Below are 20,741 nucleotides of genomic sequence, written 5' to 3'. Positions count from 1 at the left end.
ATGGAACCTAAACCACACCCACATAACTCTGCTCTATGCCTAAAATTTACAAATTCATTTAAGTATCCAGCACTTATGAGAAAGGGTCTTCTATTTCATAACCTAAGCAGTGACTATCACTTATTTTAGACCTCTCCCTCCCTAAATCTCATAACTGAAAATATTGTGGGGTTAGACCCTTAGCAACAGCAACCCACTTTCAAAGTCACCCCCGGTTACAGGAGGCATCAGGCTTCAGTGTCGGCCATGACACGAAGAAGCTCGAAGGACAATTGTCCTGAGTTGCTGGAATTGAGCGTGCCAAGGCCTGAAATCGGCAGTTTCCACCCACCACAGAAATCAATTCCAGAAAACACAAGTGCCTGCTCTCAAAATGTCCAGCCTGTATTTATTTAAGAGAGTTTCAAATGCCACATCACCCTAGAGATTCGAAACCTGATAGTGTAACTGGCCAGACACGACTGGGAACCTGACTGGCCTGTGTCCCCTGCAGAACCACCCCAAGTGAAGACTAACCTATTTTCCTTCAAATCCACAGCCCAACCTAGAGCTGTGTCTTCAATACTTAATCGCTGGGGTGCACTGGAGGGCTGTAACTTGGTTCCCCACTGTCCCACACCACAGAGTAGGGCCCGTCCTAACTGTACAGGGTGGTTACCCCCCAGAAGCCCTGGAGCCAGTTATTCTAAACGGCTGATCTTCCTGCAGCGCCTGAGATCCCTGACACCTGTTCCAGATTGCCAGCGGGAGGGCCGGTTAGGAGAAATCAGTAGTTTAAATCTTGCTCACTCTAGAATGTTCTCATCCTACAAAATCTGTGTCTCTTTTGGGAACTTGGATACTGTGCCCAGGAGAGAAACGTTCTAGATGATGCTCACACATTGAATTTCCGTGGAGAGGAGAGGGCAATGAGGGGATCTTAAGCTAACACAAGCAGGAGAATCTTAACCTCTAGGCTGTGCTTTCCTGCGTTTTCCAAGGCCCTTTAAATGCCCTGGCTCAGGGGCAGAGCCTCTACCTGTCGGGGTAGCTAGGTCACGGCACTATGCCCAGCAGACCTTGCTGACTACCCACGCCCAGCCTGAGCTCATAAGAGACACCAAGCTGGAAACAGGCTCTAAGGTTCCCCAAGGGCCAAACTGCTGGAAGGGAGCCTACCTGTTCTTTCCACCTGAGTGCCAGAGCCAAGCTTAGTCGTCTGAAGCCTCCTGGTGTTGCCTCACGGGCTTTATTTCCAAAAGGGTCTATCCAAAGAGGACCGTGATGGACGTCATCAGTACCACCAAGCAAAGACTGTTCACTCATCCTTCCTTTTTTCCATATATGACAAAGGGCAAAGAGATGTCAATCAGCAGGAGATGTCCTGGCTCTGGGGAGCACAGGAAAAGCCAGACCAGGGGAGACAGACAGGCTCGTGGGAGTTTCTGATAAGGGAAAATATTCCCTGCCCTGGTGTCCTAGAGCAAAGGTCCCCACTTGTCAAGGAGCTTACAATGGGAGGGAGGAAAGAGGACACTGACTGTGTTCATTGCATTCACCCAGAAGTCCTAGAATGTTCTATGTGTGGCATTTGTCTCTTCCTCTATCAATCACTTTATTTTCAGATTCTTCTACTGACTTGGTCTGAAACCTGGAAACTTTACCAAAGCAACCTGAAGAATTTGCAGCTGTGGAAAATATTTCTGACCTATCTTAGGGGAAAAAAGGATGTGTGTGTGTGTGTGTGTGTGTGTGTGTGTGTGTGTGTGTGTGTGTGTGTGAGAGAGAGAGAGAGCGAGCGAGCTCATGGTAAGTTATCTGGCTAGTTCTGGTATTCCTGGCATTTGCAATATGAGCAATTTTGGTTGGTATGAAACAACACCAAGCAGTCCCAATGGCAGGAATCTTATACTTTGCTAAGGAGTGGGAGACAAGAAAGGAAGAATAAAAAACAAAATGATCGAAAGCAAAGAAAAGGAAAACACGAGGAAAGGGTCACGATTCCTCAGGATGAGCGCCCTACTGCCTCCTCTGCTCTCTGTCTGCCTTCCTCAGCACACACAGCCCACAGAACTATCGCCACAAGGTCAGCATCAACGTTTTCTTATGGACAGAACTGGACAAATACATGAATATTTGAGATCTCATGGTTTAGAGAGCGCATGGTTTCATGTTATAAAAATAAGACTCAGTGGTACCTCTCAAGTCTACCCAGTCCACAGCTGGCAGAATCAGCTTATGCAGGCATTAAGTCCTGTGCTTCTGTCTTCTGGTTTGGGGCCAGGCAAGTTAGTGTCACCCCGGGTTGTATTTAAGTCACAAATGGCAGTAGCAGCTTCTGCAAGGTAGGATCTGAAGTGGGTGTCAGTCCACTGCAGTCTGGGCTACCGGGTCAAACAATGACAAAGAAAGGGCTCCGTGCCCTCTCTGAGGTCAGTTACTGTCTGTTAAAAACAATACCAGTGGTTCCTCAAAGTCAGCCTCTCTCGTGCATTACTGACAAGGCTATCAATGAGCCTTCAGGAATATTCTGGAAGCTGTGTGTGGTGAACCTGCTGGTGGGAGTTGGAACGCATGTTTGAGAGGCCAAATCACCAGTGGAGTGAGGCAGTGCTCAGTATTTGCCCTGAGACAATGCGAAGGCCTCACGTCTACTGTCTTCCCTACTCTCTCACACACAGTGAACCCCATTGTTCTGAGGCAAGGATTAGTAATGGGCTCAGTTGGAGAGGCCTGAAAGCCCTCAATTTGCCATGCTTTGAGTATTGCTTCAAATAATACCAAGTGTTAGATCTGGGTTTCTTGAAACGTTTTTGTGTTCTGTCATAATAAAAAAAGACTCTCTGCGCGGACATTTATTTGCTACTTTGTCTAATCTTTATTTTAGGTCATTTTTGATCACAATGGCAGGAACTGCTCAGTTCTCCTCAGAGCTGTAATCAGAAACAAAGAAACCCTGTCAGGTATTTCTGCCTCCTGATTAAAACACTTCCCTCCACAGCAGACACCGCTCCTCAGAGCCTTGAACTGTGCAGGCATGGGGCACTGCAGGAAGCCACCAACTCTCTGGCTACGCTTCTGACTGATCGGAGTGCCCGATGGGCACACAAGCACACTCCCTTCGGCAGGACAGCACACGCACTGGAGCCCCAAGCCCCAAACTGGGAAGGGCTGTTCCCTGTACCCCACATCTTCTTGTGAGTCATAAAAATGCTGTCGCCAGTTTTGCTTCATGTTTTTCAAGAGTGCAGCCTGAAGAAACTTCTCATTGTGTCGATTAGGCCAGCCCATTTATTATACAGAGCGAATGCCCCGTGGGGAGGCTCGTCCACATCAGCCCAGTGCAGCTCCCGCTCTCCCCAGGAATCATAGCAGAAGCATTGCTTTTTAAGCTTCTGGGAAGAGGACTGTGGCTTTGTTGAATAGCCTTCTAGTCTACCAGAACTCCAACTATTCAGTTCCAATAATTAGAGACACAGTTCATCATTTAAAGGAGAGCAGAGTTGGCAATGGGAAGGCAAGAGGGTAAGAGAAGGCCAGAGAGGGCTGAAAGGAAAGCAAACACGATCAAGATACAGTCTGTGCATGTATATAAATGTTGCAGTGAAGTTCATTAACTTGTATCGTTAAAATATCTAATATAATAAATAATAATACAAAGTATAGTCTCTGGAGTTAGACACATCTATGCTCAAACCTGTGTTCTGTCTTTAAAAAGGAAAAGGGACAAGATTAAGGGGACAAAGACAAGCTCCAACGAGAATAACTGGAATCAACAGAGACGAGGGGGGTACTTACCCTGCGGCTGGCTCCCAGTGGCAGAAGGCAACGCCTGATAAAGAGTGGCCAGGCTCTCTCAGAAGGAAGAGGTGGTGCAGGAGAGGCACCTCACCCTTTTATACCCACAGTCTGCTCTTCAGGTCTGTGAACTGGCTTTCTCCTCCCATTTCATCAATGCCAGACAACACAGGGGGGTAGGGTGGGGCCTGACTGGCCTCAGTGTCTCAAGTGCCCTTGCTTTCTCTTCTTTTGACATGGTGCCAATGGTTCTGTGATGTCTCCACGGCATCCAGGGGTCTTTACTCAGTGATAAGCAAACTCAAATTCACTTTTCCTCTTCTATGCCATTTCCTACCCCCACCTTGAAATGTTTATTTTGGAAAGATTTGTAACCAAAAAGGATCCACAGAGTGCCATTTAAACAACAAATGACTTCTCTTGCAATGGGAATATGTTGGAGTTGACGCTTCTGCTCTGGTATGAGGACAAGGCTCAGGGCGGTGGGAGAGGGAGCAGAGACAAGGGGGACACAAGTTATTGCTATCTGTTGCCTGTGCAGGAAAACAAACAAACAAACAAACCCACAAATGCTTCCCTGGTTGTTCCTCTTTCAGGTAATAAGCCCAGGATGCACAGCCTTTAAAATGTTAGCAGACGGAGGTGCAGAGCAGAAACTAACACTGAAATGAAAAGTCCCTTTCTTCCCCATTCTTCTTCGACCTCAGTTTTGTGGCTTGTTCCACTATGGCAGAAATAAAGTAAAGTCGTGGGCACTATGTGAACAAAGAATTAGGAAAAAACAAAAAAGAAAAGAAGCCCTTCCCGCTCCTAGAGGGTCTCCTCTGCGCGCGCTGATGTGCAGTCTCCTTATCGGCCCTCCGCCAGGCAGCCCAGGACTCTCGGGCTCCACCCGCTGGACCGCTGGACGTGAGCCAGACCACTGGGCTCCTTCTCTGCAGGGGGGCCCCTCCAGTGCCTGGGGCTGATCCCAGGGGAGAGCGGGTGGGCTCAAGTTCACTATGAGCACTTTGAGATTCAGGCAAATCTCTCTTTACACCTTTTTTCCTGGTAAAACCTTGTCCCCCTGCTGCTCATGTGAGGCCAGCTTTGGGAATGAAAGGAATCGTTCTATTTTTTTTTTTCTTTTCTGGTGTTCGTTAAGATGATTAATGAACCACAATAAACGAAGCACAATTTCCCATAATAATGATGATAAACCATAGTGATAAAAAATGATAAGAATGACCTAAAAGGGGTTGAGTGTTTCCTCTGGGTGCCAGCATTGTTAAACACCTGGCAGGCATGAGCCATTTAATCACCTCAAATTCCATATGGAATGCTGGGTGGTAGCTCACTGGTAGAGAACTTGGCTTGCCTTCCAACCCTCAGGCGTTAGGTTCTTGTACTTCAAAAATCATCCCCCCTCCAAAAAAAAACCCAACCCAAACAACCTAAAGACCCAACAAAACAACAGAACACTAAGCAAAGCCCTATAGGGTGTCTTTATTCCTATTTTGCAAGTTAGGAAACCAAGACTTAGAGGGCCGAAGTAACTTGTGTGAAGTCTGGACGGTGGGCAACTCTAGCGCTGTCCACTACTGCCAACTTCTGTCTGTTAGGTTTGCTTAATTCACTCATGAATTCAGTTGTCATGATTGTCATGTAGTACAGACTGGAGCGGCGGCCTCCAGCACCGAGGCAGTCTTCTTTCTCCTGCTGCTATACGCTGGGTGAGTGAAATGAGCCAGTCTCAGGTCTTTTGGACAGAGCCACTTTCTCTGGCCAGCACTCTTCCTCCCTGGCCTCTGCTCCAGTCCTGTAAAGCCACACCTCAAGTGCAGGTCACAGAATGCAGCCCTGAGTCAGGCAAAACAAAAGGATATGTGTTTCCAAGGCAACCAAACCTGAGTTTGAATCCTGGTTTTGTCCCTATGTCACCTTAGAACTTCGGACTTCTCACTGTGAAGCGGGGGAGACTTACGCCCTGTAGGAACTGTCACGAAGGATGGTGTATGTATGTAAAACCTTGCCCCTGGTGCATGGAGTCCTCTGTTCTGCCCACCCATCTCTCAGCACTTGCTTGGCTCCCAGGATCTCTGCTCTTGTCCTCAGACTGGGTGCAGTTCTGAGAACAATGTCAGAAACTCCAGAGCTGCCAGGTGTGGTGGCTCACACCTTTAATCCCAGCACTCAGGAAGCGGAAGCAAATGAATCTCTGTGAGTTTGAGACCAGTCTGGTCTACATAGTGAGGGATACAGAGAGAGACCTTATCTCAAAAAAACAAAACAAAACAAAAAACAAAGCAAAACATCAAGCAAAGAAACACCCCAAACCAAAACCAAACAAAACTAAAGTTCTTGGGTAGCCAATTGGGGTTTGTTAACTTCTCGTCTGCAAGCTATCAAGACACCAGGGTCTGCTCTCTGCGGATGCTGTGGCTTTGGGGGAACCTATGGGAAAAAAAGAGAGACAACTGGAACCACTGGGAGCCTGGCTGTGCTCCTGGCATCTCAAGAGAGCCTTCCCATAGCACAGCTCAATGCCTTAAATCAGGGCTTCCTGCGGTGCCCAGCCGAGCGCCCTCCATAGAGTGCTATAGCCACTGCTGTCCTGGCCGTGCCTCCTCCGAAAGCTCCCTAACATCACTCCCGTCTCTTCCCGTCTTCTTCCAAGCAACACGGAGTTCTTCTGCTTTCCTCTCTCCTGGAATTTCTGTCCCAGAAAGTTCTCTCTAGTCTCTTCCTACGCAGACTCTGTCCAAAACTATTTGAATTTCTCATGAGCTTAAAACAACCTATTCCTTGCCGGCCAGGTGAAAAACAGCTGTCCGGCAGCTATTCCGGTATTGTCTTCCTGGGTGTGACCGCACACTCCCGGAACCTCAGGTTGGGACATTGAGACAGGAAGACAGTGAGCCTGAGCCCAGCCTGGGCTACAACAATGAGATCCTATCTCAAACACTCCCAGCCTTTAGAATGTTGCCCAGTTTCACCTGGGCTAGAAGGGTTCGGACAGCAAGATCAGGACCCGATAGTTCTTTTTATTCATGATGAATCTCTCTTTCCAGAGTGATTTTTAGGAAAGTTCATTAAATACATAACATGAGAGGAGATAAGGATTGGATGAAGAAATGGGAAGAGAGGAGGACAAAACTGGCCAGAGGCAGCTATGTTTTCCTATACACGATGTGTGTATGCACACTTCTAAGTACTCCTTTGGTTCAGAACCTGGTCCAACACTATTTTCCTTCAGTCGCTGCTTGATATTGATCTTTTCCACAGGCAGTTTAACGTTGTAAATGTTCTGCTTATGTAGTGGGGCAGTGGCCACGTGGGGCTTCTGTAGAGAACGCCTCCACCAGCACTTCTGCATCTAGACAGGGACAGGGACAAACATTCTTGTTTGTCCTCCACAACCCACAAGAGAAGCAAAGACTGCAATGGCATATTCCTACACAGCGTGTTTGGATCCAAGGATATTTGGGCTTGGTAAACAGCAGGCAAGAAGTCATCAGGCGAGAGTTAAATCAATCACTGACCCAGAACGCCACGTGGGCACCCATTGTGGAAGACGTTCTCGAGACATGGTATCTCGGGGACAGCAGCTTCACAGTGCAAAGGTCTCGCTGAAGCCTCTATTGCCTGCCCTTGCCCCTGCCAGAGGAGCATGCTGGTGGCAGGATCATTGATGTACCCGCAGTTTTTCCCTCTGCAATGCAGTGCAGGAGTTAGCTCCGATTAGCACAAATCGAAACAACCAGGGACCTCAGTTCTACCTTCAACTTTCCTCAGATATGCACAAGCAGCCTTTAATTTGGTTTCTAGTGTCTTTGGCAAGTGCTTAAAGCTGCCAAGACTGCACACCGTACAAATGTATGGCATCTAAGGGGCTATCACTAACATTTATGCATTTCCTGAAATACAAGCCATGCAGATGACACAAGAATATCTTGAGAGGTGTTGTGGCACCTGTGAGAAAGGGGAGGTGCTAACGAGCAATGTCCTGCTGATGCTTTTAGTTTATTATTTATTTTTTGCAGTTGTTTACAATGCTGTTTCTCAATGAGGAGCAAGAAGGGAGAGAATGCCTTCAATCTGGTTAGACAAGACTGAGAGGGGGATTAGGGCTTTGAGAAGTGAAGGTTGGGCGTGACAGCCCACAACTTCTCTGAGCCCCCTATCTTGAGGGCAACTCACGAGCCCCTGGGATGGATCCTTGTGAGAGACATGAGAACGGATATTGAACCCTCCACTGAGGAAGCTTTACTTGGCAATTGGTTTGGAAAAAGAAGATAGGAGATGAATGGGACTCTCTGGGCACCTGAGGTCCACTCACCAGAGTCTGGGCACCTGGGGTCCCACTCACCAGAGTCTGGGCACCTGGGGTCCCACTCACCAAAGTCTGGGCACCTGGAGTCCCACTCACCAAAGTCTGGGCACCTGGGGTCCCACTCACCAGAGTCTGGGCACCTGGGGTCCCACTCACCAGAGTCTGGGCACCTGGAGTCCCACTCACTGGAGTCTGGGCACCTGGGGTCCCACTCACCAGAGTCTGGGCACCTGGGGTCCACTCACCATAGTCTGGCTGGAGTGAGGAGGGTGTGGTCAGACTGAAGCCAGGGAGGTAGCTGCTGTCTTGGGCCCCTCCTGGTTGTTCCAGCTGTGGGTTTAATATCTGCTGGGTATACAGCCTGAGTTAAAGGACCTTTCATGGTTTTTGGAACTATCTTCCTTTCCTCTTCCTCATCTTCCTCCTCTTCTCTACTGTTGACGTTAGTCAATGCTGGTGTTAAGGCCAAAGCAAGCAGAACTTCTCAGCAACTGATTGTGGTATCACAATCCTTCCCATCAGCTTGAAACAGGAGCAATCATTACCTCATTAGTTCTTGGACTGAGCACTTATTTCTTTGGTGATCTGGTGTTTTTATAAAACATGCTGCCCCAGGTATTTTGTTATAGTCACGGAAAGCTTGGAATGCCCCACATCTTCTGACTCCTTTGACCACACATTTTTATAGAACTCTAGGCCTTTATAATCTTAGAGAGATTTTGCTACCATTTAAGCTCAACAAATTCTTGATAGTTTTTTTTTATCTCAAACATTTAAACAGGAAAAATACACTTTAAAACAATACTCATGACAGGCTATGAAGGGAGTGGAGAAGTGGGGCATGGGACCCTTCTCAGTTTCTATCTGAGGTTTCTATTGGAGAAGATGTTTGCAGACCCAGCTCCTCAACTTGGTTATGCAAGAGCTGATGCCCTGAGGTCCCTAGAGGAGATTCTCTTCTTCTTCTTCAAACACTTGTTTCATCTGTTCCCATACAGTTGGTCTAGTTCATCTTGTTAGCTGGAAACAATCCCAGTCTTAGGAATAAAATCTCAAAGTGTGGGTTTCTAACGGCGGCTCTTTGCTCTCCTCCTACTTTGATTAGGCTGTATGAAGCAAAGTCTCCTGCCGTTATCCCCTTGCTCAGCCCCAGAGTGACTTCTGTACTTGGTTTGTAAACTTTCTTGTCCATTAGACCCACACCACTTTTCTTGACCAGCGTAGTCTCCCATCAGCTGCTGTGTCCTGTGGGCTAAGTGCCAGAGATTTTATAGAGGAGTGGAGGGTTCTTAATTTTCACGATTTGGGCTTGGCCCGCTTTTCGGCTGCTCTGAATCTTGCAGCTCCTAAACGTGTGTTGCTCCTCATGTTGTCTTGAATTCTCAGTGCCTCTCTCCACAGTTTCCCTTGGTAACCCCGCTTCCATCCCCCTCCCATTCTGCTTCTTCCTGCAACATGACTTTGTTTGGCTAGTCCATTGGACGGAGTCCCAGGGTAGGCATGGAGATGTACTAGCTGGGACTCTGACAAGATTGTTACTTCACCCATCAGCATCTCAGCTGCCCCACTTAATAGATCCTGGCTAAATCAGGGCTTCTCAGGGGTGGCTGTGGGTTGGAATGACCCAGAGAGCTTTAACAATATTCCGCTCCCCCATCCGCACTGGGTGGGGGGTTTGGGTGGTAAGCACTCAGCAAATCTCGGTTATTCCAGTGTTAGGGCCAGGTGGAGAAGACGGGGCTGAAACTACCTAACCCGAATTTCTCACTTGGTGTAACAGGGAAGTAGGCTACAGGTTTGGAGTTTGACAAACCAAGTTCAAATTCCAGTCGGCAATAAAACTGCAGGGGAAGCTAGTTCACTGTTACGAACTCCAACTTTCCTACAAAATTAATGGAGACTAAGGATGTCCGCTTTCCCATATGCACAGATTTCAGGTGGCTAAAGCACACATACTAGGCATTTGAGCAAAGGTAACTTTTATCAGTTCTTCCTTAGACCAGTTCCTGTCTCTGGCTTCCTTATTTCTGCCAGTGGTGCCATCGTATGTCAATGCTGAGGCTCAAAAGAATGCTTGTTGCCAGGTGTGGTGGCACACACCTCATAATCCTAACACTTGGGAGGCCGAAGCCGGAGGACCACAGGTTTGAGATTAGCCTGGCCTTGGTGTGCACGTGGGGGTGGGGTGCATAATGGTAGATCAATGGATGAAGGCTTATGTTCACTCATCCTGGATAAGATTCTTCACAATTCGCTGTTGCAGAAGGCCTTCCAAAACAGAATCTGCATTTCAACTAGATTCCCAGGGAGCCTGAGTGCTTCTGAAAGTGGAATCTAGGGGGCGGTGGTGGTGCGTGTCTTTAATCCCACACTCGGGAGGCAGAAGGAGGCAGGCGGATCTCTGAGTTAAAGACCAGCCTGGGCTACAGAGTGAGTTCCAGAACAGCCAGGGCCATGCAGAGAATCCCTGTCGGGGGGGAGAAGTGAGAGAAAGAAAGTTGAAATCTGCTCTAAAGTCTCTCCCTTTCTTGAGACTTGGTAGGGAGCACTGGCAGAGGAAATTCAGGCTCCTGGGGTGGTAGCAGTTGACAAATTCCAAGGTCTCGCTTAGAGACACTCTGGTGAGTCAGAGCGGTTGGCAGTAGAAACATGTTGTCTTTGGTTGGGGCACGTCTGTGGAAGGCAGTGCTAAGGCAAAGCCCATCAGCCCCTCATCCCATTAGATGCCATCAAGTCTCCACGAAGCTCGCCCTTGCCTGGTTAGGCTTGGTGCGTGCATCAGGGCCATCAATCACCAAGAGAGATTACCACAGGTCACGGAAGCCGCCACTGACACGCAGAGGAGCAGGGCTGGCTTCAGCCCCAGGAGCCTGGCAGCAGCTCCTACTGTCTGCCCAGAGGCCTTTGTGCCATGCCCATGCATGGGGCTGACACTGCAGTGCATTAGAGTCCCCCAGAGACTCTGAGATTTCTTACAAATACATTCTGTGTGTGCTTCTATTCTTAGCTTATTTTTTCTGTCTTTTTTATTTTTATTTTTATTTTTATTTTTTTTTGACACAGGGTTTTTCTGTATAGCCCTAGCTGTCCTGGAACTCACTCTGTATACCAGACTGACCTCGAACTCAGGGATCCAGGGATCCACCTGCCTCTGCCTTCCAAGTGCTGGGACTGACATCATGTGCCACCTCTGCCTGGCCAATATTTTGTGTTTCTTGGCATCTCAATCCTGGGTCCCTGCAGTCGTTCCTACCTGATTTCAGTGTATCACCCATTTGACTAAAATCTCTTCCTAAACTTCACAGAACTCATTATCCACAGCTTTACATTCCAGCAATAGATTTATTGAATCCCCCTTGGCAAAGAACACCCGTTTTCCCAGTTGCTGCCTCTCACACCCAGGGCAGGGGTGGGCTCAGGGGTGGGCTCATCGCTCCCATTAAGACCGACTGATGGGAAAAGCTGAACCCTCAGGTCACAGCTGTAACCACTGTAACAACACTCAGTGTGTCTTGCTTTTCTGCCATAGTGTTTATCAGTATTTAGTAAGACAATTTTGCTTTATTATGCTTGCCTATTGGCCTGCAACCTTCCCAGAGGGCAGAGTCTCTACTGGTTTTACACATTGCTTCGTCCTGGTGTTAGGTGCAGTGTCTAGCCACTGACATTCTTAGGAGCTGATTCGCTGAGTCACGGGAATAAATGGTGAATGATTCTGGGGACTTGAAGGGCTAGAGTGAGATTTTGTGCTGTGCTGAGAGGAAGCAAAGCCTGGGGCCAGGCTTCTCCCAATCACAGGTCCAGGTAAGGGGCTTTCAGCATAACGTCAAGGACATGTAGTCTAGAGAAGCATGCCCCTGCCTCAGGTCAACCAGTCTAGGGCACAAGCAGCCAGTACTCTAGCCTCACGGTTCTCTGCTGTGCTTTTGGCTTTGGCTTGCCTTTAGGACAGCCCCACATCCGCAAAGGGCTGAGCCTCCAGCACCAGAGTAGACTGTGTAGCTTGGCCTGTCCTGGGGATACCTAGACCATTCTGAGGATGGCAGACAGAGAAGAAGCCTGGCTTAGCAGAGCCTCCTTGGTTAGATCAATGAGATGCTATAAAATAGTCTCAATCCCAGCTACTAAACACAGACCAAACCAAACACAGAACCCGGAGTCCCCAAGGCCTCACTGTGGGGGTCCTGCTGCCTCTCTTCCCTTTGTAGCCTAGCTGTGTCTTCCAATTCAGACTGCCCTGCCCTGCTCACTACCGCTTAGTGCCTGAAACTCAGCTTCCTGCAGGCTCCTCCGTCATCTGTCCTGTCCTGGTTTCCCATCCCACTGGCCCCTGGCAGATGAAGCGTGTAAGACAGCTCTTGTGTCTGGCAAAGCAAGGGGATACAGGTACACATGTGTCAAAGCCAAGGTCCCGTGATCAGTGTTTATTCTGTGCGTGGAACAGATCTGAGCAGGGTTTATAATATAATCGATCTAGGAGGAAGCCCATGCTCCAGGCTTCAGGCAAAGAGGGCCAGACATCTTAACCAATACCAACGAAGCACTGGTATGACTTCGGGTTAAAGAGTTCTTCATAAGGAATGCCTGGAGAGGTGGAGGGACCCCTAAAATGTCGACTTCACGTTTGAACTGCACTGAGTGAAGGGGGTAATACAGGGGATGACCTCCCAGTGCGAGCCCTGATGCCAGGTTAAGAGAAGCAGGGTGATGTGTGGTGATGCGGCGTCACTGACAGCCTGTAATCAAGTGTAGGGTGTGTGGGGTGAGTCATGGCCCACGAATCTTGTCCCTGCTGTGTCCATACGAAAGCAACACCCCTTTGTATTTACAGAAGGCATACGCCGGCCATTCACCCCGGGTGAGACAACTTCGTGACCAGGTATAGAGTGCCCCTCCCCCACTGCCCTGGAAAAACAGTGTCCAGTGAAAAGTGAACAGAACAAAACGCTGCATAGAAAAGAAAAGGCCCAAGTGTGAGCCTTGGTGGGCATTTAAGCCAGCGAAGCTTTGCTAAATTCTAAAACACGGGTAATATTAATGCCTAGGATCCCTTGTGCCATGTATGTGCCTATGTAATAACTGTAATAAACCATGAGCAAGTGTGAACCATGACAGTTTAATTTGCCTTCATAAAATGTGGCAAATTGTAGCAAAAGTTTGTTATCCACCCTCCCACCTCCACCCATCCACTCGTCCCCACCCCGGTCGCCCTTTCTGTGACTCTCCAACATTCTCTCTTGGAGGAAGCTGCTTAGCGGCTCTACCTGCCGAGGACCTTGCTCTCACGGAGAAGCAGTTTGGAAAGTAGGGAACTGGAATTTCTGTTACTGGCTCTTCCCTCACCCAGCTAATGCTCCCACTTCTGCTGGTTTCAGATCAAAACCTGGCCACCGCTAAAGAAGAAGGGGTTTACTTTAAAAAAAGTCACAGAGCGTTTGGTCAGATCATTAGGATTTTTAAAAAGCTCTTACAACTCGAGGCCTCTGCGAAAACATGAGTGTTGAGACAAGCTTTCACCTCCGAGAGCTGCTGCCACCGAGTCTCTTCTGTGGTCTGGAAGAGGGTGTTTCTGAAGGACTGTTAACAGAGAGGACTGTTTTCCTGCCAAGAAAGCTGGTATCCTAGACTCACCCAGAAGAGGGAATAAAGCATTGGGAAAATAAATTAAAGCGGACAGTCTCAAAGGAGAGGTGGGGGTCGGTTTGATTGCTGACCAGATTTGTGGGGGGAATGTCAACAGACCTGGATCTAAAGGACCAGGGGACCAGGAACTGTGGGGTTCTTTGTGCTGCTGTGTGGAGGGGATTATGTGGGAGTGGTCCACAGTCCCCGGGGCAGGACAGTACAGGGGAAGGGCTGAGAGCATGGGATAGCTGGGGAGAAAATGATCTATTGACAGACATGGGCTACAGGAAAGGGGAATCAAAATGGCATCGCATACTGGTGAAGGGTGGAGTTAGAAAGGGCATCTATGGGCTCTGTGGCCAGGCAGCTTCTTCCCAGAACTCTACACAGCAATGCTCAGTAGCAACATGCGTATAAGAGCCACAGAGGGAATGAGTGAAATGCCCCTCAACAGTGTAATGGGTAAACAATGACTGCAAGAGAAGCAGGGCTTGCGGCTCCACCCGGTAGTGTATGCGGCTCTCATGAAGCTGAAGGAAAACAGCAAGCAGCAGACGGGAGGAACCTGTACCAAGTTCAAAACCAGGCTTTAACTTGCTGGAGTCAAGGTTTAGATTCTACTGGAAGGGGCGCATGGGTGCTTGCCACGTTTGTTTCTTTATTCAGATGCTGCTTCCCTGGGCAAGTTGGTTCATGAATATTCATTAGCATGTCTATATGTGACATGTGTACTTCAGTTTAAGTCTATCATGCTTTATTAAAAAAGATAGAATGACAACACAGAGTATAGCAAAGGCAGCTGGGAGTCTATTTCGGGGTGATGATTTGAGATCCTGGACAGGCAGGTGTAAACCCAGGATGTGATTAGTGATGCATGATTTTGGTCTGGGTAAGACTCAGGGCTTCATACACTGAACTTGGGGACCATCTGCAGAGAAGGAGAGTGAAGAGGGGAGCAGGACACGAGAACAGTAGGAGAGCAGATGAAGGCAGGAGGAACCCCGAGTTCATGAGCCAATCCTTAGAGACCGTTTCAGCACCCATGACACAGTGGCTTGGGTGCTGTCCGCGTGGCTTATTTCTTGACAGGATGGGAGTAGACGCTCCTTTCTCTCTCAGGAGATAAAGCCCCTGTTCACACACCTATCCTTTGTGAAGATGCTGGAATCCAACCTTGGGCCTCACACCCACCAAGACAGCCTCTTTTCTCCAAAGTAAAGGAAACAAGCTAGGCTTGGTAATTCAGACTTAAATCTCAGCATTTAGGAGGTGGAGGCAGGAGGACCAGTAGTTCAAGGTCACAATCTTCTGCCTAGTGTGTTCAGGGCCAGTCTGGGCTGGTTGAGACCCCCCCCCCCAACAAAATAAACAATGAAACAAAGAAAAACTGAGGAAACAGTGAACACGGTGAACCTGTGAACCGTACAGTGTTAGTGAGGAGCGGAGTGAGGGGACCCCTCAGCCTTCCTCTTCCTGGTGTCGCTGATGTACAGCTCTAAACAGCAGGGGGCAGTGAGGCTCCTGGTTAGCTTGGTCAGCCCCACTAAAAAGCCTTGAATGCCAGCTCAAGGGGTGGGTGGGTAGTGTGCTGCCCGGTACACCTCCCTGAAGTACAGAGCCGCTTGAGACTGGCATAGAGGGAGTGGACACAGTCAGATAGCAATGCAAGCTTGCCCTACAGCTCTGTCGTGGGGGGGGGCCTGTACTTTATTTGTAAATACATCAGGTCAGAGCTCAGGGCATCATCCTAAACTTCCAGGAGATGCTGGACCAGGATTTAGGGCATCATCCTAAACACCTGTGTGATGCTGGACCAGGGCTCAGGGCATCATCCTAAACACCCGTATGATGCTGGACCAGGATTCAGGGCATCATTCTAAACACCTGTGTGATGCTGGGCCAGGTTCAGGGCATCATCCTAAACACCTGTGTGAAGCTGGACCAGGGCTCAGGGCATCATCCTAAACACTTGTGAGATGCTGGACCAGGGCTCAGGGCATCATCCTAAACACCTGTATGATGCTGGACCAGGGCTCAGGGCATCATCCTAAACACATATGTAATGCTGGAGGCTGAGATTATGTGTCAATGACAGAAACAGTACATTTCCTCTAATAGGAAACTCCAGGTGGGAGGACTATGGAGCACCAACACAGCATCAAGGCATCACATCTCGGAAATGCAGAAGAAACGTCTGTCATTTTTCCTCCCTGTACTCCATGGCGAATGCTTGCTACCATGCATAGAAGGATAAGAAAGGCAAAGAAGCTGCTTGGGGCAACTGGAAGACTGGAAGACGCACACCGCTGTAGTTTGCACTCTGCATGTGCCTCCAAAGCCCCAGAAGGTTTTGGTAAAGACTTGATGGAGCCATGGTGCTCCCAGAAGATGTGAAACCCTTAGACAGCGGGCCCAGGAGCAGGAGTTAGGTGATGCATGGTCTGCTCAGGCTGTTGGGAACTTAGTCCCTTCTCTTCCTCTGTCTCTGTTTTGTGGCTGCTGTGGGGTGAGCAGTTTGCTTTAACCCCTGCCCGGTGGTGATCTGCCTTGCTACAGGTCTTAAAGTTTTGTGACCAAGTGACTGTGCGCTGATATCTCTGGAATTATGAGTTAAAGCCAACCATTTTCTTATAAGTTGATTAACGCAGGTACTTTGCTGTAGATGGAAGGCTACCCCAGCTTTGACTTGTTTCCAGGACCTGCCCTCTACCCTACTCTTCCAATCTTATCTCTGTCACTTCTCAGTGAGACTTTACGTGGAAATGTCAAATTCCCTGGAGGGAAGAGCTCTAGGTCAGCTGTTCCCACCCTTACCTACATCTATGTTGCTGCTTCCAAGAAAACCACAGATGACTGAAGTCTTGGCATTGGGTCTTCTTAGCAAAACACGTCAGTTAGGATAAGTCCTACTTCCCTTGCTTTCCTTCGCTTTAAAATGAACAGCTCAAGAATTTGGGCTTTTTCCTTCCGCCAGGACCCTTTCTAGTTCACCTTTTCACATCTCTGCCACAATGCTGCCATCGTCACCACGAATACCACCGCTTCCTTCGCTGTCACCGCCCCCAGACTACCCTATTCTAATTGTCCTCATGGAATGAATTAATAATAAAAATGCTAAAAGCTGACTTTTTGATCCAAGGTTTCAGGTTTCTTAGCAATGTAAAGCACAGCCTTGTGTTAGGAGACTGGCTGGGAGCTGACCAAGGAGCTTAACCTCATTTCTCTGTGAAAATAACTTAGAGGTCTGTGAATTCCTTTTGGGAAGAGAAGTAAGGGATGAAGGCGGGGGGTAGGTTCTTTAGCTCCAGAATTAATAGGTGTGTTTCTTAGCTGCTGTGCACTTGCATGCATTCCAGTGTCCCCAGAAGAGTCACCGCATTGGGGGAAGTGGGGACGCTGAGAACAAGGAGGGGCCTTTAATGGCGTTTGGAGGTGCTTTGGTGCCCTCTAGTGCATGCCACACGCCTGGGCCCAGGGACTGTATGTAGCTTCCTAGGATGTTTCGACATAGAGAAATGGGCCGTGCAGAGGCAGGTCAGGGGAAATAAAGGGCCTTTCAGTCCCAGGCAGCTGTAACCCCGGTTCTCATCTTTCCACTGACGTGGGGAGGGGCTCTTTCTGAATGGAAGGGGTTTACCATTCTCAAACTTTGATGCACATAGCAATCATCAGGGGCTCGAGGGTGCAGCTTAGGGTGAGTTCTAGCCCTAGACTTTAGCTACTCAGTCTGAAGGCTCCCTGGGAATTTGTAGTTTTGATCATGCCTGAATGATTGCGATTCAGGTGGGTTTGGACTGCACTTTAAAATCAAACCAAAATAATACATGGAAATTATGATAGCTACAGGGAAATTGATGTAACTAGAGGAATTATGCTAAATGGAAGAAACAAACTACACTCAGAAAAACACATTTTCTCTCACATGTGGAGTGTGTGTGTGTGTGTGTGTGTGTGTGTGTGTGTGTGTGTGTGTGTGAAGAAGTGTAAAGGGTTGGGGGATGAGGGAACAACTTGTTTATCTGTGGAAACAGAAGGGAGAACTATTGGGCCTGGAGAGATGCCTATGTGGCTAAAAGTGCTTGTTGCTCTGCTAGAAGATTTGTTTGGTCTAGCACTCATGTTGGACAGCTCACAGTTCCCTATAACTTCCGTTCTATGGGATCCAGGGGCCCTCTTCTGGCCACCTGCACCCATGTGCATATACCCTCACCAAGCCATGCATGCTTACACATAAGTTAAAAATAAACCCTAAGAAGCCTTTAAAAGGGAAGAGAGGGCTATTTGTGGTGGGGGGGGAGGGTGGGGGAAGCCGGAGACGGATAGAGGAGAACAGTAAGAAGTCAGAGAAGAAAAAAATATGGAGCGATAATATAAAAACAGCAAGTATATGAAAATGTCACAATGAAACCCATGTGTTTGTTTGTGGATCAAAAATTTAACAACAGAAAAGAAAACATTAGCAAGACAGCACCACACACTGCCTACCATTTAGCCTCTCAAAATGATTTTTCAATAACCAATAAAAAACCAAACCCCTACAACCAGCTCTAAAAAACTACCTGTTTGCAGACAAAGTGTGCAACCCCAAAAGCTCCCCAACAGTGTCCTGAGACCCAATTCTCAAAGATCCAACAGCATTCATACCAGCAAGTACATCCTCATGAAACATGGGCCCATGGAATACGGAGATCTTTGGAGGTGTGTGTGTGTGTGTGTGTGAAAACAGCACACACTCCCTCTATGGCACACTCTGTCTATGGCACACTCTGTCGATGGCTGGCACACCCTCTTTTACTGTCTGTGGGAGCAGCACAAATAACCAGAACAGGTGAAACCCACTCCTGCCCACGCTGGTACTGTTCCAGTCTAAAGCCTGGGGCTGAGGTCAAAGAGCAAGGTTGATGTCAAGGAGGAGGAAGCCACCCCTATAAGCAGCTGGCAAATCCAGGAAGCGTGGTAGATGTGCTGGGCCAGCCTAGGATCCAGCTCTATCTTGTCCTGCTCTAGGCCAGAGTTACTAGAAGTGTGTCTGGGCACTGACATCTTTCAGGAGGTTTAAGAACAAATACGACCCACAGATGAGCAGAGTTGGATTCTATGATCTTTAATTTTTAATTTATTTTTTAAAGGTGCTCTCACTTTGTATCCTTGGTTGGCATTGAACTCACATGGGTCCGTTTGCCTCCTGAGTGCCATGTTCCTGAGGTTTAATCTCACTGGCTCTACAGTCTCTGTCTCTGACTCTCTCTCTCTTTTTATTTGACAAGGTCTTACTGTGTAGCCCTAATAGAACTGAAACTCTCTTTGTAGACCAGGCTGGACTCGAACTCACATAGATCCTCCTTCCTCTGCCTCCCAAGTGCTGGGTGGGATCAGAAGTGTGTGCCAACATTCTGGCTTTTCACCTGGTCTTTAGAGGATCCAGAAGCCTGGTTTCAATACCCAAACCAAGAACTTAAGAATCTCACAGTCACAAACCACCTTTGACCTCAGGGATAGGAACGACTTCTCCATGACAAAAATTATGTTGCTGGCACAGGGCCTGTACCAATCCAAGCCAGAATGGGTCCCAGCATTGAGAGGAGAAGTAGAGACAAGCTCTTATCCCTAACAAAGAATCTATCTCCAATTGACAACTTCTCGCAAGGAAAAAATTAATTTCTTCAAGAGAGTCTCCCTGTGTATACAAACCACACTTAGGGCAGGCCCCATGCCCAGCAGTAAATGGCCCACACATGATGACTCAATGGTGTTTTGTTTTTTTCTTTTCTGCTTCATAATGTTTTGTTTGGGCATATTTTCTTAACCTTACTGGTCTTTTGCTTCTACATTAAGGTGGGAAGGATCTGGAAGGAGATGAGGGAAGGGAAGCTATGATCAGAATATATTGTATGGAAATATTATTTTCAATTTTAAAAAAATCATGCTGCCTGGGATCCTTCTTCTGGAGGACTCCCTCCCAATGCTGATAACATGGAAATTCGTCCTCACCTTCTAAGAGTGTGTAGCAACCTTGATTGCCCATGGGCCTATTCTGGGAGTTTTGAAAACCATTTACGCCAGGACACACCCTAGAGATCCTGATGGGGCCAGGCTGGGACCTGAATGCCGGGGTTTTTTATGTGGTCCCCACGAGAGCTGCCTGCATCTTTGTCCCCTGACACCCCTTTCTGCATCTGCTCAGGCCAGTCAAAGAACGGCAAACTGTCCTGCAACATTGCGCCTCGTGGTTTGGTCAGACCCCTCAAGAAGTTAAGTGCTGGGGGAAGGATTGAGATCCACCCCCATATTCTGCTGGAGCTCAGTGAACCAGGCCGCTCTCAGGGGACTGGATCCCCCTCACTTTCCCATCCTAACGACATCCCCCCCTTCCTGTTCTGGTACCGCACACCCAGAGGCAAGCACTCTTGCTCTCCCTCCTGTCTCCCGTGTCCTGCTTTTCTCCATCTCATTGGCTTCTTATCTCAAACTACGTCCCTTGAGACTTCCTGCCTGCTTGTGTTCACGGGTCAAGCCCCTTTTGCTATAGTGGCTGCTATCACTGCCCCACAGCCCTCCCATCTTCTAGTCACATCCTTGGGACAATCTTCCCTTCCTACCTGCTCACAGGTGCACCTGCTGTGTCTCAGTGGCCGCCATGCCCTCTTCTTGCTCCCTCTGTGCCCCTGCAGTATGGCTGGAGGGACTGCTGACTCCCCGACTCTTGTGCTTTTCCTTTAGGGTCAATGGGCACACTCAGTGACTTCTGGGGCCAATGCAAAACCTCTTGAGCCGGATGTTTCTGGTTAGTGGTTTCATTCTTCTTTGGTTTCCGTTAGGGTGCAGAGCTAGCCCCCATCTCTTACTGAGAAAGAGACTTTATTTTGGAAGTTTCTCACTTCCTCCTGCCTGTTGGTACCCTGCGTTTCTCTTTCTCACTATGCCTCATGAGGATGGGGAATGAAGTTCTTAACAGTCTCCGGGAGTGATTGTTTTAGAAGTAGATTAGGACCCAGGAAACAGAACCCACAGTTGCTTTCCAGCACAG

General features: G+C 48.4%; 1 protein-coding gene across 3 annotated transcripts in view; it reads right to left on the bottom strand.

The window, feature by feature from the left end:
* Slc14a1 (solute carrier family 14 member 1 (Kidd blood group)) overlaps positions 1–20,454 on the bottom strand; it is a 40,061-nt gene extending 19,607 nt beyond the window's left edge. The window contains exons 1-2 of one of the 3 annotated variants that reach the window (XM_048418988.3): positions 3,778–4,052; positions 1,159–1,310 (exon numbers count right to left, since the gene is read on the bottom strand). In XM_048418988.3, coding sequence (XP_048274945.1) covers positions 1,159–1,305 — 147 coding nt within the window. In that variant the 5' untranslated portion in view covers positions 1,306–1,310; positions 3,778–4,052. Of the gene's footprint in view, positions 1–1,158; positions 1,311–3,777; positions 4,053–20,313 lie in introns of those variants that run through there. The other 2 variants (XM_048418992.3, XM_048418991.3) reach the window with 2 other exon arrangements.
* Between the last annotated feature and the right edge of the window lie 287 nt (positions 20,455–20,741).

The sequence above is a fragment of the Myodes glareolus genome, chromosome 13, assembly GCF_982192425.1.
Source record: "Myodes glareolus chromosome 13, mMyoGla1.1, whole genome shotgun sequence".
In the NCBI taxonomy this organism is placed as follows: domain Eukaryota; kingdom Metazoa; phylum Chordata; class Mammalia; order Rodentia; family Cricetidae; genus Myodes; species Myodes glareolus.
Note: the sequence above shows the minus strand (reverse complement) of the source record. Positions and strands in the feature narration are given on the sequence as shown.